This window comes from Larus michahellis, chromosome 1 (genome assembly GCF_964199755.1).
Source record: "Larus michahellis chromosome 1, bLarMic1.1, whole genome shotgun sequence".
Taxonomy (NCBI): Eukaryota; Metazoa; Chordata; class Aves; order Charadriiformes; family Laridae; genus Larus; species Larus michahellis.
The window spans coordinates 119,746,820-119,762,333 of NC_133896.1; the positions used below are offsets into that span (position 1 = coordinate 119,746,820).

The following is a 15,514-nucleotide window of genomic DNA, read 5'->3' on the forward strand; positions in this document are numbered from 1 at the left end:
TTTTGCTTTTGTTTTTAATCACTTGCTCTCTTTTAAAGTCTTTTTGAACTGAAGATGGAGAAGCAATAAACATGAACACTAAAATGCTGGTTCATTCCTTGTCAGCATAACGTGAATCAGCAGCTATTAACCGCTGTGAGCATTCATCTGTAACATAACTTTATTTCCTTAAAAGGAGAGGTAGCCGGGGGCAAGGACATAGATATAAAACTTTAGAAAAAAGCCTTTGCAGTGTATTTTGAATAAACTGCCTCTTAGCCAAACTGTCTTGTTTTAGCAGTAGTAAATGATAGTTGTCCCTTTGCACTTCACATCTGTGGATAGCATATTTTTTTTATAAAGTAAATGTAAATGTCTACCCTAAGGGAACTGACAGAGAGAAGTGACCAGCTGGAAGTTACTCAATAGATAAACGTAGGAGTCAGGAATAGCACCCAGAGTTTTTCTCCAACCTATTTTTTTGGGTCTACAATGCCTTTTTTCCCAACTGTTCACGAAGTGAAAGTGCTCTAAGAATACAGATATGTTACAAGCATGGTGATAGCTGAGCAGACCTTTATTGTCTGCTAGGTGATAAATTAATCTTGCTAGTTTTATTGTGATTGTGATCGCAAATGAAATTGCATCTGCATGTCCAAGTTCAACCAGCTCAGACAGGAGTGACAGCGAAGTTCCGCTGCCTGGGTTCTGCAGCTACTGAAGGGGAGACTCACTCTGTGCTTTCTCTTATTTCAAGAACTTACCTGTGTACAAGTGAGAGTTGCTGTGATTACCACAGAGGATTGATATCCAGTATGGTATTAGTGGATGGTTGCTCACTAAGTAAGTAAAAACTAGGAAGCAGGGTTTTGTTTACTTTTCTAGTAAATTGGGTAACTTTTGGGCTGGATCATTTACAGGAAACTTATGGTAGCTGAAGGTCAGGAAAAAAAACCTCGTACGTGTAGACTGAGTTGTGTGTGATGGTAGAGCCACGTAATTCATATCAGAGTCTAGGAATACAAGATGAGCTCTTCTTTTTTGTGAATATCTGAAATGGATTTATTGATTGATGGAAAATAAGTAAGAGGCTGTTGCTTTTTAAAAGAAAGCACTGACTTGATAGGATGTAACTTCTCTAGCTCGTGTATTTTTGCTGAGCTCTTGCTAGTACCATTGCTGTCTTAGAGCTTAAGACAGAATAACTGCAGCTCAATTTTTGCTGTTTTATTGCTCCACTTGCTATTAAGTGTATTACAGGTGATGGTAACAAAGTGCAGTCCTGTGTTTTATTTGATCAGGAGATCATTAGGTTTGGATGCTAGATTCAATTGAATCCCAATGCCTGTGGGTTCCCATTGTACCTTGGTGGCCCCTAGATACTGGATTTTTGTTTCCAGGACCTTAAATTTACTGTCAAGAGTTTAGATTGTAAGTTTGGCCAATCAGCTCTGTCTTTCAGAAAGTTCAAGACTTCTAAATAGTAAAGGCATGACCATTGTTGATTTCCATGGATTTCTGTGCTCTGACTTAGTATTTTTAAGGACAATTGAAACATTCAAGCTCAGAATGTTCAAAAAGTACTTCAGTAAATGTGTACACAAATCACAGGTGTATCATAATGTAAATAGAAGCAGAAATGGCAGTGATTTGACTCTTAAAACTGTATCTCAGTTTTAAGGGCCATTTTAGTATTCTTTGGCTGTTTGCCTTAAGAGCCTCAGAGCTTATGGAGCTCGTTTCTGTGACTCATTCATTCTTTCTAGTTGTGAATTTTCTTCTAACACCACCAGTGAACCTTTCCAGTGTCAGCTGGTCTGACATTCAAAACACTCTGCTTAGTGGTAAAGTGTACCCCTTCATATATTGAAACTTCACTCTTTTCAGTTTTTGTGGTGTTTGAGTATAAACTAAGGGACACTGAATTTACCTCTGTGTTAGCCGTCTTTTGTTCTTCTGAGTTATTCTGTGGTAAAGTTCCTGGCAGCTGTCATAGGCAGGCAGAGACACCTCCAGCTGTTAAGCTGTTATTTTTGTCTTCTTTGTTCAGAAAGAATGGTGCAAGTATACAGTAAACCAGCTATAAGTATGCAGTAAGCATACAGAATTGGTATTACCTGATTGTTTTTCTAAGTTACTGAAAAGCCTAGTTGTAAACTGTAAGACATTTGGGGGGATTTTCTAACACTGCAAAAAGCAAGATTCTCTGTTTAAACCCCCATTTAAAGTCTAAAGAAGTTCTTACTATTAATCCATGGCATTGAATAGTTTTTTTATTTATGTTTGTTAGTTATGTTTTATTTATGTTAGTATGTTTTATTTATTTAGTCAGTGTGGTTGATTTTTATGATCCTGTATGTTTGGCATTCATTGCTATTAAATTCATTGCTATTTTGGGTAGAGCATTCATTTGTTAGAAATTCTCTACAGAAAAGCTGGAATTCTTTGGTAGTTGTCTAGCAGGCATCTGGATGAGTGGCAATGATTTGGGATAATTGCTGCTGATGTTAATACTTGCAGTATGGTGATGGGCAGTACAGTTGCTTTATTATTCTAAGGTTTTGAATGTTGTCTTAACATCGGCACCTTATTGTTATTGTTTCTGGTTAGCCATATAACTTGCCCATTTGAATGGGATTTCTGTCATCAGCTTTTTGCAACCACAAAGGACTTGATCGTTATGGCAAATTGTGAAGTTCAGGCTCAACAACACAAAAAAAAGCTCATATTGAGTGTTCTATGTCAGTATACATATACTCTGCATTTCGCTGTCTTTTGCATAATGGAGAAAATTACTCCTCAGCATTAAATACTTGAGAAGGTGGCACTGTGTCAAATCCTGACTTTCAGGAGTGGTTTGCTTGGAAGACCTATTGTAAAAGGCATTTGCTACTAGTTTTATTACTATTATTTTAATATACATGTGCATATATATTATATAAATTTTATGTATTATTTATATAATACATTGTTTCTATATTTGCATATATTACTCAAAAGTATATATTTATTTTTTTTGTGAAATGCCGTACCAAACTCTTTGCAGGACTTTGTCTGAATTTTTAGAGACGTGTACTCAAGCATCAAACAGTTCTTTGGCCCTAACATAAACGTGTGGAGGTAAGCTGGTTTCTGCGCATGCTTTTGTCAGATTCACCGACAACTTGATGCTTCAACGCTTCCTTCACCTCTCGCATAACACTTTTCTTGTTGACCGCAGGATGTCGAGTGCAGGCTTTTACATGCTGTGGTGGTGCTGTTGAGCATGAAAGTTAATCTACCTTCTGCCAGATTTCTGTGTGTGTGGATGAGAAATACATCACACTATTATGAGTTTTATCCTGGTAATATGTTCCTACTCTCATACTATCTATTCCAAGGTAATATTATCTATAATTATTTTCCTTCTGTGTCTTGGCAACGACAGTTCCTTATAGCTTTACCTGGTCTCACCCATAATGATTATTATCTTTGGAATATATACTCTTTTTTTTCTGAAGTATCACATGGGGAGACTTCATGGTTTACTTAAACACCTGCACCAAGTGACTCTAAAGCAGAGATTGTGTGTGAAGGCAGTAGAGGATCATTTAACTAACTACTTTTATTCTGCAGTCAACTAGGGGTTAAAGAGCATAAAGAGCTTACCAGTTGTAAGCAGTGAGATGAGCAAACCTGCAGTCTAATTTTAAAGTACCTTACACTTACTATACTTCACATCTACCTTCATGTTAATAGTACAAGCTAGTGAATAACTTTAAATGCATGAGAAGAATGAGTCTTGGATGAGATCTGTATTTGCCAATAAGGCTTGATAGGCATCTTGCTCTGATCTCTGCACTGGGTACTTAAAACAAATGTATATTCCTCTTTTTAAATGTTGTTGCAGTGCTAATTTTCATTAAGATAAGAAGTATTTTATATGTTCTTTAAAAGTAAATATATGTCTAAATTGAAAGTAGAGATGTCTAAATGTACTGAAGATATGGTACTTTTACAGGTAATTTAGGCATAGTTTTCCTATTATATGATAGTAGGGAGAAAAAAAATAGTTACTTCACTTTTATAAAGCAGAGTAAAGTTTTATAGCTAGTATTCAGGAGAAAATATTTTTGTGCTTAAGCAAAACATTTTTTATCTCAAAATCACTGTCCAATAAAGAATGGAAACTTTATAGTAGCATGCTTTGTTGTCAAAGCAGAACTTGATTCATTCAACTGCAAGTGTTCCTTTTTGTAGTTTTTATACTAGCATGTGTGTCTATGTACGTTCACTCCTCTCTTTTTCTTTTTTCTTTTTTTCTTCCACCCTCTCTTCTGAGGACTATGAGGTTGTTAGGTGTGCAGAATTTAGGTGAGAGGAATTTGAGGAATGCTTTTGTACTAGGTTTCTTCTGCTAACAGGATTTGTAGTTAGTGAGCTTTTATGTTGCTGCTTCTTTAATCCTTCCAACCTGCATTGTAAGGATTATTTTAAGTTTTAGAAGATTTTTTTGGACTCTCCTTATTTTTGATGATAACTGCTGTATCAAATAAAGAATATTCTTGCATGTGTTTGTTTCTTAGCATCTTTTGCATTCAGTCATGTGGTTGTTGACACTGACTTAGTGAACAGTGATTTAAATACACAGTCATCTGCTGACTTTTGGAATACTTTTAGAAATCATCTGTGCCTGCTTTTAGTTTTCCTTACTTAAGTGTTAATTTTAAAATAAAAATAACGTGGTAGAATAGGAGTTTTAGTCTGGTTTCCATGGAAATAATTTGTGTTATCATTGTTTGTAGTATCAGTCTTCCTTCTTTTTAGTGACTTGTTGTTGCTTGCATTTGAATTGTCTGAGAGGGGAAGAATAATCTGATAGACAATATTTGTAGAAAATTATGTAAAACAGACACCTGCATTGGGAGGAAGAAAGCCTAGTAGGGCCTGTACTGGTAGGACAGTTGTAGCATGAGCTTGTAAGTTATAAAGCTTCTTTAAAAAAAGCACCATTGAATTGTTTTCTCCACTTCACAACTTTTCCCCTCTTTGTCCACCCATAAATAAAATGAATTTTAAGAATTTCTGAGTGCTCCAGGAGAATAGTTAAAGTAGAAGAAAAATTAAACAGCTTGCAGAAGAATGTTCTCTTTGGTACAACAGTAAATCTTGTTATTGTGGATATGTATATAACAAATCTACTTATGGACCAGTGTATTTTGCACTCACGCTGCTGTGGAAAATCTAGCTGGCTGTCATGACAAGTACTATCATAAATGTGGTACCGTGCCTATATTACGCAACTAGAAAACAGAATTAAGACATTCACAAGTTTGACCTCTGTTAGCACTTCTCTAAAGTGTTACAGCTTTTTACAGTGGTTATATTTTCCCTTTCCTGTTTGATGCTTTTTGTTTTCACCAGCATTTTCAGTCTTCTGGTTCTTTTCCTTTTGATTTCTCTTTGTCATGTATGACCGTAATCAGATCTGACAAAGAAGACAGAGAAATTTAGTGTTTGAGTGGGGGGTGTGGTGGTTTGTTTGCTTGTTTTTTTAAAAGTTCTTTTAAATTTTGAAATGCTTAATGAAATGCTGTGTTTTATATTTTGGGTGCCTCAAAAAAACTTGCATCCTGTTTAAATGTAGTGGGGACATAGCTTGGCTGATGAAATCTTCGCATTAGGAAGTATAACACTCTATCAGAGTCAAGTGTTAAATTGAGTTATGATCGAATTAAAATATTTATTTTTGCTTCTCAAGAAACAGAAGGTGGCGTTTCAGTGTTGAAACATAATTATTTTTTTTTGGCAGCAACAGCATTGGAAGCTCAATATCAGTGCTGTTTTGAAAGTGTATTGTGTGCCTTGTGGAGGTCAAGTGAAAAGGAGGGTTGAGTGTCCTCTGCGTATCTATATCCATATATGGAGACAAACTATTGTTCCTTTTAGCCTTCCATGCTATGAAAGTGTAATTATCTGAATTGGATATTGGAACTGATTATTTTATAAGGGAATACCCAAGCGCAGCATGTATGATACATGGGTTGTCTATCTGAGGGTTGGGAGAACTTGAGACGTAAAAAGAAGAAAGAACCTTTAAAGGCCTGGCTGTAACTATAGTCTCCCTCATGAGATTTGCCTAGGTGTTCACCCTGAAATATGTCCTTATCTTTAATACTTCCCTTGTGCTCCCCACCACCCTGTACCTAGTCTTCCATTTTGTCCTCCGTTCCTTTTTGGGGTTGTGTGTTTAGTTTGTTTTTGGGGTTTTTTTATTTTTTTTTAGCCCTTCTGGCAACAAGTACAGAGTCATACTTTGTTAAACTGTATGTGCTGTAATATCTGAAGAATATGATAAATTAAGGATATAGGCCAAACAATTTAGGAATACATGATTTATATTGCACTGCTTATTTCTCATAAGCTGTTATAAGAATATAACTTCAGAATAACTTTCACAGGGAATTCATAATTCCCATTTAAACTGATTGGAAATTAAATATTTCCTAAGTAAACAAATCTACGTAGTCTTGTCACTAGGTACGTGAAAGCCTTTAAACTGTTTTTTTTGCTTCCAAAAATAAGCCCTTTAGGTTTAACAGCGCATGGCATAGCAATTGCTTAGTGTGAGAAAACTCTGATTTGTGTAACTTTTTTTTTCCCCACAGAACTTTTATTTTCACAAAACAAAATCTTGTGTGTTTAAGCAAGTGTCCCAAAACCGAATTACTTTGTCTTTGCCAAGTTATGATCTGTACATTTTGTTGGTAAAGTTGACTGTGAAAATGAGAGAGTGGGAAGGGGAGGTAATGCTGATGGTCTGCACTTTACCAGAGTCCATACTGGTACTGTGCCATTACTACTACTGCTACTGGAAATACGGATCTCGTTCTTTTCTCTTTCTGTTTAAAAGATCACTAAAAATGTCCATATGCAATGAAAATAACTTGAGTAGTGGGTAACCAGGAGTGTATCTGGCAGAGTGGTTGTTTTTTTTCCCCCACTGTGTTTAAAAATGGCCATGACCTCCTCCCTCCCCGTGTTGTGAAAGTTTCCCATATTTGAAAACTGAAGGTTTTCAAGGGCTACAGTTTTATTGTTGTTGGGAATTGGCATATCATAACAGCCTCTGTTGAGCAATACAATGATTGGGTAGTCCTGTGTCAGCTGAAGTGAGTCTCAGCAACCGTGTTCAGTTACAGCAACTCTTGGGTAGAATAGTCCAGTGTAATCAAAATGCTTGGTTTGTTAAGGTAACACTTTTCATAGTAATATATTTTCCTTGCGGGAGAATTCCACATCTGATTATGTGGTTTCTTGATCGAGCTGTAGATGTGAGGACACTTCTCATTAGGCTTTTTTTAACTGGAAGAAAGGCTCAATCCAAAGAAGACAGGAAATCAGAAATACTGTATAAAGATCAGACTTGGAAATGCTGTTAAACTTTGCACTCTCTAGGAGGGCTGACTTCTCCCTAGCTCTCTCCCCCCCACCCCCCAATACTGGGAGTTCAGGAATAGCTTCAGGGCAGTTACATAGGAGCTTATTTCAAGGTTTTAAATATCATATAACTTTTACTGTTGATCATTATCCAATAAGTATTTCAGACCTCTGATGTTCTTTCACAAAAGGGTTTCCATTGCCAGGTGATCTGAATCATAGTGATCCATTAGGAAAGCAAACTTCTAACAAACATAACAAACCAAATAGTAATGAGCAGGAGAGGGGGGAAAAAAGGCTGCAGTAGAGAATTAAGGCAGGTGGAAAATAGAACTAAGCTGCTTTCAAAACAAAACACCAACCTACTAGAAAGAAAATACTCTTATTTTACCAATGCCTGATTGGTTTATCAGGCAAACTACTTTTGAAAGAAGGAAAGAAATATTTTAGTCTGTACTGGGTGAATCAGTAAACAGAAGTAGCTTACATAGTATTTTGGTGAATTTCGGCTTAATGCATCTAGTTTTTATTTCTCTTTAGATTTTCATAGTGTTGGAGTCAATATACTGCTAACTAAAAATGAAAGCTTAAATAATTTTCAGGCATTATGGTAAAGTTATGACTCTTAATCATTTGATGAGGAAAAATCTGTTCTTTGTCACTGAAGTCACATGTAAAATTGTTCCTTTTTTGGTCTGAGACTACTAAAGCAATATTTTAAGATGTACATATTAAGGTTTGAGTACTTTAAATGCTCATTAGCATGTATTTATGTATTAACATGTATGAAATATCGAGTATTAGTCTTAAGAATTAGAATGGGCAGTGCATGTTTAACAGTTTGCTTATTATGTTCTACTGTCAATGGGTTCCTGTTGGGTATGACTTTCACATGTACAACTTGTTTTTTTCTTCCTCCAGATTTGAAGAACAGAAGCATGCTTTCCACTGAGACTTACACTACTATTTGTGATACATAATGTCTCTAAGTGAGAAGAATAGTGTGGTTTTTGCATATGAATCTTCAGTGCACAGTACCAATGTACTTCTCAGTCTTGATGATCAGAGAAAGCAAGATATTCTCTGCGATGTTACTATTCTAGTGGAAGACCAGCGATTTCGGGCTCACAAAGCTGTCCTTGCAGCTTGCAGCAGTTACTTCCTTTCAAGAATTGTGGGCCAGGTGGATGCTGATCTTATCATCACTTTACCGGAAGAGGTGAGTGTCACTCCCTTCCATATTTTACCTGCCAATGCTTCTAATCTGTTTTCTTCAATTCCGTTTTACAATGGGCTGGTGCGTAACTGAGAAGTTAAGGTGGGGGCTTTAAGAACTGGAGGGAAGTATGTATGTTACCTTTAAGATTGTACACCTGTTTCAAAGCATAAAAGTTTGTCAAAAAAACAAGCCTTAAATGGTAAAGAGGTATTGCAGAACTAGTTCTCCTGTATGAAAAGAGAATACTTTTGGAGTAATAAACAAACAAATTAAAGCTTAAAATGGTAATACTTTTAAATCAATGTCATTAAGATTTGGTTTTGTATGTTTGAGTAATATGACTGTGCTTATATTCTTTGCTTGCTGCCTTGCTGCTTACTGTTTTTAACAGTTTTCTTCTGCTCAGTTCCCCATCCTTTTTACACAGTGATCATTAGCATCTTGATTTTTTTTTAGTGTTTTATTACTTCTAAGACTTAGAAAATGTATTGTAATTATTTGCTTTCTTTTTTACCCCAAAATACATATTCTTAAATCAGATTGAATTCAAAAGTATTCAGTGGGAATGAGCCAGAACCTGACATCATAGGAAATGAAATTTATTATTACATATCTGGAACGTCCAAGACATTTAAAGATTCCAAGTTGTTATTTAGTTAAGTTATAAGAGTCATGCAGCAAGCAACTGGATTTGTATATAAAATGCTGTGTGTGTAGATGAAAAGTGAAGAGCCTCTAAGTGCTCTGATTGTGCCCAATGGTAGTAGTAATCTCAAGAGTTGGTTGTTAAATAATCAATGGCTTTCTGAGAGGTAGTTTATGGTAGTTAGCTTTGGGGGTGGGAAATAAGATGCAAAATGTTGACAACTCAACTAGAATCATTAAAGTTAGAGGAAAGGTGTGCATCAATGAATATTTATAGTGACAACACAGAGATGATGTATTCAGCCTGTACTTCAGTAAAGTAGCGACCTCACTGGCTTTGTAATGTACAGAGAAAAGCACAAGGATTCTCTATTACCAGAATCTTTCAGATTTTATAGGAAATGGAAAACTAAAAGGGATCAAGTGGTCTCTTTAAAGATCTTCAGTGGTCTTTGTTATTGCCTATTAATCAATGAACTTATTACAAAATTACATTACAGCATAATACCACTATGTCACTTACTCAACCACCTTACTGTGTCTATGTGTTCATTTCTTTTTTTTTTTTTTTGCTAGATGCTTAATATGTTGATAGCCTGAATGTGTCTCAGATTAAAAGAAAAGTAATTGTGGGAGCTGATGTGGAAGGGAAGTAGGATGCCGGGGGACACAAAGCCATGATTTGGAGTAAAAGAGGGAAATTAGTGAAGTGTAAAACGCCAAACAACCACTAAAAAAAGAAACAAAACAAACCTTCAACTTATTCCTAAATTAAATTGTACATATAGTTAAGTATCTTGCTGGCAGAAGAATTCAGTATAGTTAATGCATGAATATAGCACTTTATTCAGCATAAAGTCCTGTTCATTTCAATAGAGGAGAGCAGAATGTCGGCTTGAGTTTGAGTAGTAATAATGGACATATTGCTTTATTCTTCACTTGCAGAGAAAATCTAAAGGAAGTGTCATATAATTTGTAATATGGTGATCTGTTTACAACTTTCTGCCTAATTCCTTAGTAATTTTTTCATGGGTAAAAGATTATCTTGTTCAGTTTGTAACAATAAAGTTTTTATTTATCTTTGATTCCCTGTTAGGCAAACTGTTCTGCAGTAAAAACCGACATGTCAATGATGGAAATGTTCAAATAAAACTAGCTTGTCCAAGGAGGCTTTAAACTGGGAATAATTAGTTTTGATGTACAGTTTTTGGGTACAATTCTTTTCATCTATGGGAGGAAGAAAGGAGTAGGTGGCTATAGTAATAAATAAACATATGTGGTCAAATTCCACTTTCTCAGACTTTTTTGTCAATGATGCATAAGACTGTGAAAATAGTAGTAATTGCTCTCTAAAGGAACAATTAAATACCAGCAGCATTTTGATCTTATTCTAGAGCAAGTAACGTACAGCTTGGGTTTGAAAGAGATCTTTGTAAAGTGGGAATTCAGTTACTGGTTTTCGATATACAGCAATATTTTTCACTTGTTTGTAATGTATTGTCAGAACATTTTACTAAGATAATGATCACAGTGAAGAAGATAATTGCCACAAAAAGTACAGGATAAAATTGTATGAGAAGATTTGTTTCAGAATGAGCGTGGCCAGGCTTTCTCTGTGGAACAAATGTGTTGCCTCTGTCTTGTACTCTGTCCTGCTGGCCTGGTTTGCTCGCAAGTAAACTTGGGTTCTGTGTGTTTCTCTATTTAAACCCATATGGGCCATACGAATATTTTTTCTTTCTTTTTTTTTTTTTCCCCAATAGGTAACACTTAAAGGATTTAGTCCTTTGCTTCAGTTTGCATATACAGCTAAACTTATTTTAAATAAAGACAATGTGTCTGAAGTTTGCAAATGTGCTGAGTTTTTGGGTGTACACAACATTGAAGAGTCTTGCTTTCAGTTTCTCAAATTCAAATTTTTGGACTTTAAATTGGATCAGCCCGACTGTCCTAGGAAGAAGTGTTGTACACGACGTTGTCAGAAAACAAACCCTAACATTGGCAATGTGGATGATGGAGACCTAGAAATAGATGATGAAGTAGAAGAACTTTTAGAAAAGGAATATGCTCAAACTCCTGACACAAAGCTCTGTAAAGATGAAGAAAATGCTAAATCAACACCTGCTGTCCAGGATAATGCCAATCAAACATGTGATCCTGTACACTTAGAAAGGGGTAGTGTTTCCAGCTTATCTTCCCAATGCCCAAAGTATAGGAAATTCCAGAAAGCTTTTGGAAATGACAAAGTTCATACTTCAGAGTCCAGTTCCAGTATAAAAGACATTCAGGTGCCACCAATTGTAACTCTTCTTGAGAAAGAAATATCTGATAATGATGGCATACAAAAAGCTCAGGAGTGTGTACCTATGCAGCTGGTCTCAAAATGTGAAGAGACTCAGGTAAAAATGGAAGAAGAGGAGGAAGGCATTGAGCAAAAGGAAGAGTCAATGAGAGATTCTGTGACTCAGAATGTGTCGTGTCCTGTGGAGAAAATGGATCTTGCTGCTTTCCCCCAAAACTCTGCTGCACCTCATGGACTCAATTCTGTGTCTTTTTTACATACTTGTGAGCAATACAGTAACTTGAATTTCAGTAGTATGCAAAACAACACAGTCTTAGCTGAAAAAACTGTATCAGGTACTGGAGTTGGGAATGACAAAATTGAAAGTCAAGATGACGCACCTTCAAAGGTTGATTTGTGCACTAGAGAAGCCACAAACATTGCATCAGCTGGTGATCGAAGCAGTGTGGAGAGAGAGGTAGCAGAACATCTAGCAAAAGGGTTCTGGAGTGATATTTACAGCACAGAAGCCAGTCAAGTGCATCTACCACCTGCAGTTCCAAAAGAGTGCTTGGAGCCAGTATATTCGGGGAAAAAATCAGAGTGTCCATGGCTGGGTATCAGGATCAGTGAAAGCCCTGAACCTTGCTCTCAACGGACTTTTACAACATTGAGTTCTGTCAACTGCCCCTTTATAAGCAATCTTAGTACTGAAGGATGCTCCAACAGCTCGGAAATAAGCAGTGGAGATTGTGTTCAGGGACAGCAACAAGAACAGTGTCCCTATAATTATGTGATAAGTTTGGGAGAGGATTCGGAAACTGACACTGAGGGAGACAGTGAATCCTGTTCAGCAAGAGAACAAGAATGTGAGGTAAGAACATCCTGGTGCATCCTTTGCTTCCCTGTTTCTTAAAGTTGGGTTCTCTTGGGTTTTTTGCTTTTTTTCTTTGTGGTTGCCCGTTCTAAAAATCTGGGAAATTAAACTTTAAATAAACATTCAGAGGTTTATATGGAAGATCACTGGTAATTCAGGGAGAGTTATACAATATTTTTTTGGTAGGATATTGAAGTGGTAGATTCTTAAGTATTATATCTCTTCAGATATTTTTCTGTAGCGACTTTATCAGAAAAGGTAGTGAGTCTTAAACCAAGGCTTGGGGATTCTTTTTTAGAATTTCTTTTTTTTGGTCTGCTTTAGGTAAACATAAGAAAACCTTAAACTTCTTGGAACCTTTGTTTTGTAGAAACTTAACAGCTTTCCTGGTTTTATTCTGAGTTGTGGGGAAAAGGTGGGAGAGAAATGATACTTCAGATGTGCTGTGAAATGAAAACTAAGTTTTCAAGCTGGCTCAGTAGCTGTGTATTTATGACTGCTTTAATATTATCACCTTCTCCAAAACTGAGGTTGTATCTATTCTTCCAACTGCAGAAGTTATTTGGCACTTCTTTCCTTTATGTCATTGCTTAGATAGTGTTTTAGGCAGGCGCCATACATAAATAGTCTAATCCCAAAAGATTTTACTATATACCTAGAGTGATTTCTGTCACAGTTCTTAGAATTGTAGAATTGCAATGTGACTGTGTATGGTGGATCATTTAATCTAATGAAAATTCAGTTGTTTTTAAAGCACTAGTGTTTTTCTTTTCAAGATGCAGTGCCTTACTGAGACTTAAAAGTAAGTGGAAGCTACCATCAATATAAAAAGTAGGCAGGCCAAACAAAAGGCCAGAATTGGTTAAATACGTTCCTTGTCTTTACATTACAAAGAAGTAGATGGCATCATTGCTGAGGGCAGTTTGTCACCGGTGGTAGCCAAACACAGAAAGGGTTTCTCTGTTTGCTTTTTAAACTAAATTCAGATCTTTGGCCGTAGTAAGGTGACATCTCCTGCTACTTAATGTACTCAAACATAAGGATTAAAGTGTCTTTAGCTGGGTACTTCATAATATGTGGCAACTATTTTGTAAAGGTAAAGGTTTTTTTCAGTGTTAATCAGGACTTCGTGATCTGTATATGTTTTGGAAGCTCCTGCCTCTGTAGCTCAGGTGTACAGGCAGTAGCAAGAGCCTGGTTGTCTCTTCTGCAGCATTAAGAATTTCAAGACAGATATTGTAACTTCTATATTTTAAGTAAATGCCTGTTTCAGATGAACTTTTCCTGCAGAAAACTGTAGGTATAAAAATGTGTGCAGGGTACAGGCTTAATAGCAGGGTATAGGGGAAGCTTTAGATTGTATTAGTGATTCTTGACACCTGTTTTGTGCACCACCTAACCATAATTTATTTTCCTGTAGTGTATCACCTAATTATTTGCTGCACACACGGATAGATTTCATCCTACTCTGACTATGCTTTTGAGGATCCTAGTGTAAATGTGCAAAGTTACTCAGTTACTTCGCCTGTGCTTGAACTCATCTAGCTGAAACCCCTGGATTTTATCCACCTGACCTGGTAGCTACATTAACTTGCTCTTGTCTCTGAGATTTAGGAAGAAAGATGGGTTGTGTAGTAAAGAATGCTTAAAATGAAAACTTGAATCGGCCTGTTAGTGTTTGTGTGTATCATTTTCACCTTTGATTTACAACTGTGTCTTACATTCTAGGTAAAACTGCCGTTTAATGCACAAAGGATTATCTCACTTTCCAGAAATGACTTTCAGTCATTTCTGAAAATGCATAAATTAACTCCTGAACAATTGGACTGTATTCATGATATCCGAAGACGAAGTAAAAACAGAATTGCAGCACAGCGATGTCGTAAGAGAAAACTTGACTGCATACAAAATCTTGAATCTGAAATTGAAAAACTGGTATGTATAAATATTTATTACTGTTGACCTGAGTCTTTCTCTAAACATCTTGACTGGACATCTTGCAGTAGTTTGAGAGTGAGGTGGCTTACTACTTTTTCCACTCAAGCTTAGAAAACTTTATCAGTCTTAGATGACTTCTTGATAGCAGTTCTAGATTTTCTGCGCTTTACACATTTTTCCTTCTGTGGACTTGTTTGCATTGAAGTAAAAGTGCATCACAGCATAATTTTGGTGAATGGTGTTTTTGAAGCCCATCAGAATTAAGCATTAAGCTTAATTGTACAGAACCATCACTGGTACAAACCGTCATCCCACTCTACTTTGTTTTCTACCTCTTTCCCCTTTCTTGCTTCATGCTTTTATTCTTCAGCTCGTGGTATTCCTCATGATCAAGCTTACAGTTATGCAATTGTAAATTGTGTAAGTGTTTTTCTTGTAACATATCAACATGGGCTGGTGAGCTGTTTCCTGAGTCTTGAATCTTAAAAATGAGACCCTTGCAGAAAGGCGGAAGATATAGCAGAACTCAGGAAGCTGCTTGCCTTTTTAGCAGTTGTATCAGGATTGTAGCTCAGGAATTAATGCATACAGATTTCTCTGCAACCATGTGTTAATATAATTTCTCCTTCTTAAAAGGCAATAAAAAGATTAATATGTAATTTAAGAGAAATGTGGGTAATCTGAAGTTGTCCTGGCAAGAAAATGATTGTGTCTTTTTTCTGGTCTTTGTTTCTGACCCTCTCATCTCAGTTTCATAGTTGATCGTACCATGTGCGCTAACTAAATAGTTCTGTCATTCAGGGTTGCTGTACTGCTAATTCTTGTTTAGGGAGCATTTTAGACTTTGTGTTAATGTACATGAATTTGGTATTTGCGTCAGCTAGGAGCATGTGCAGTCATGTTGCACCTTTTTCCTTATGACTTCAGAGTGAAAAGGAATATAAAATTAGAGCAAAGTGGCATGGGCTAGAAACTTATTTTCCTGCAGTGGTCCATCATCTTTCACCACATGCACTTCTACTTTTGCATCAAAGGAGGTAGGCTTTGAAGGAGGGCCTGCAGTGCCATACAGCCCTGATGAGTTGACAGAGCAAGTCATTCAGTGTGCTGAATGAAGAAGATACCCTGGGAGGGAGGGAAATAAGGTGATCATGTT

General features: G+C 36.4%; 1 protein-coding gene across 4 annotated transcripts in view; it reads left to right on the forward strand.

The window, feature by feature from the left end:
- Positions 1 to 15,514, forward strand: part of BACH1 (BTB domain and CNC homolog 1) — a 33,541-nt gene that overhangs the window by 4,705 nt on the left and 13,322 nt on the right. For 2 of the 4 annotated variants that reach the window (XR_012589001.1, XM_074600517.1), the window contains exons 2-4: positions 8,320 to 8,617; positions 11,026 to 12,417; positions 14,149 to 14,355. Coding sequence is in view for 3 of the 4 variants with exons in the window: in XM_074600517.1 (XP_074456618.1) it covers positions 8,378 to 8,617; positions 11,026 to 12,417; positions 14,149 to 14,355 (1,839 nt within the window). In the remaining variant the exon portion in view is untranslated. Of the gene's footprint in view, positions 1 to 3,025; positions 3,100 to 3,199; positions 3,360 to 8,319; positions 8,618 to 11,025; positions 12,418 to 14,148; positions 14,356 to 15,514 lie in introns of all 4 variants that reach the window. The other 2 variants (XM_074600537.1, XM_074600527.1) reach the window with 2 other exon arrangements.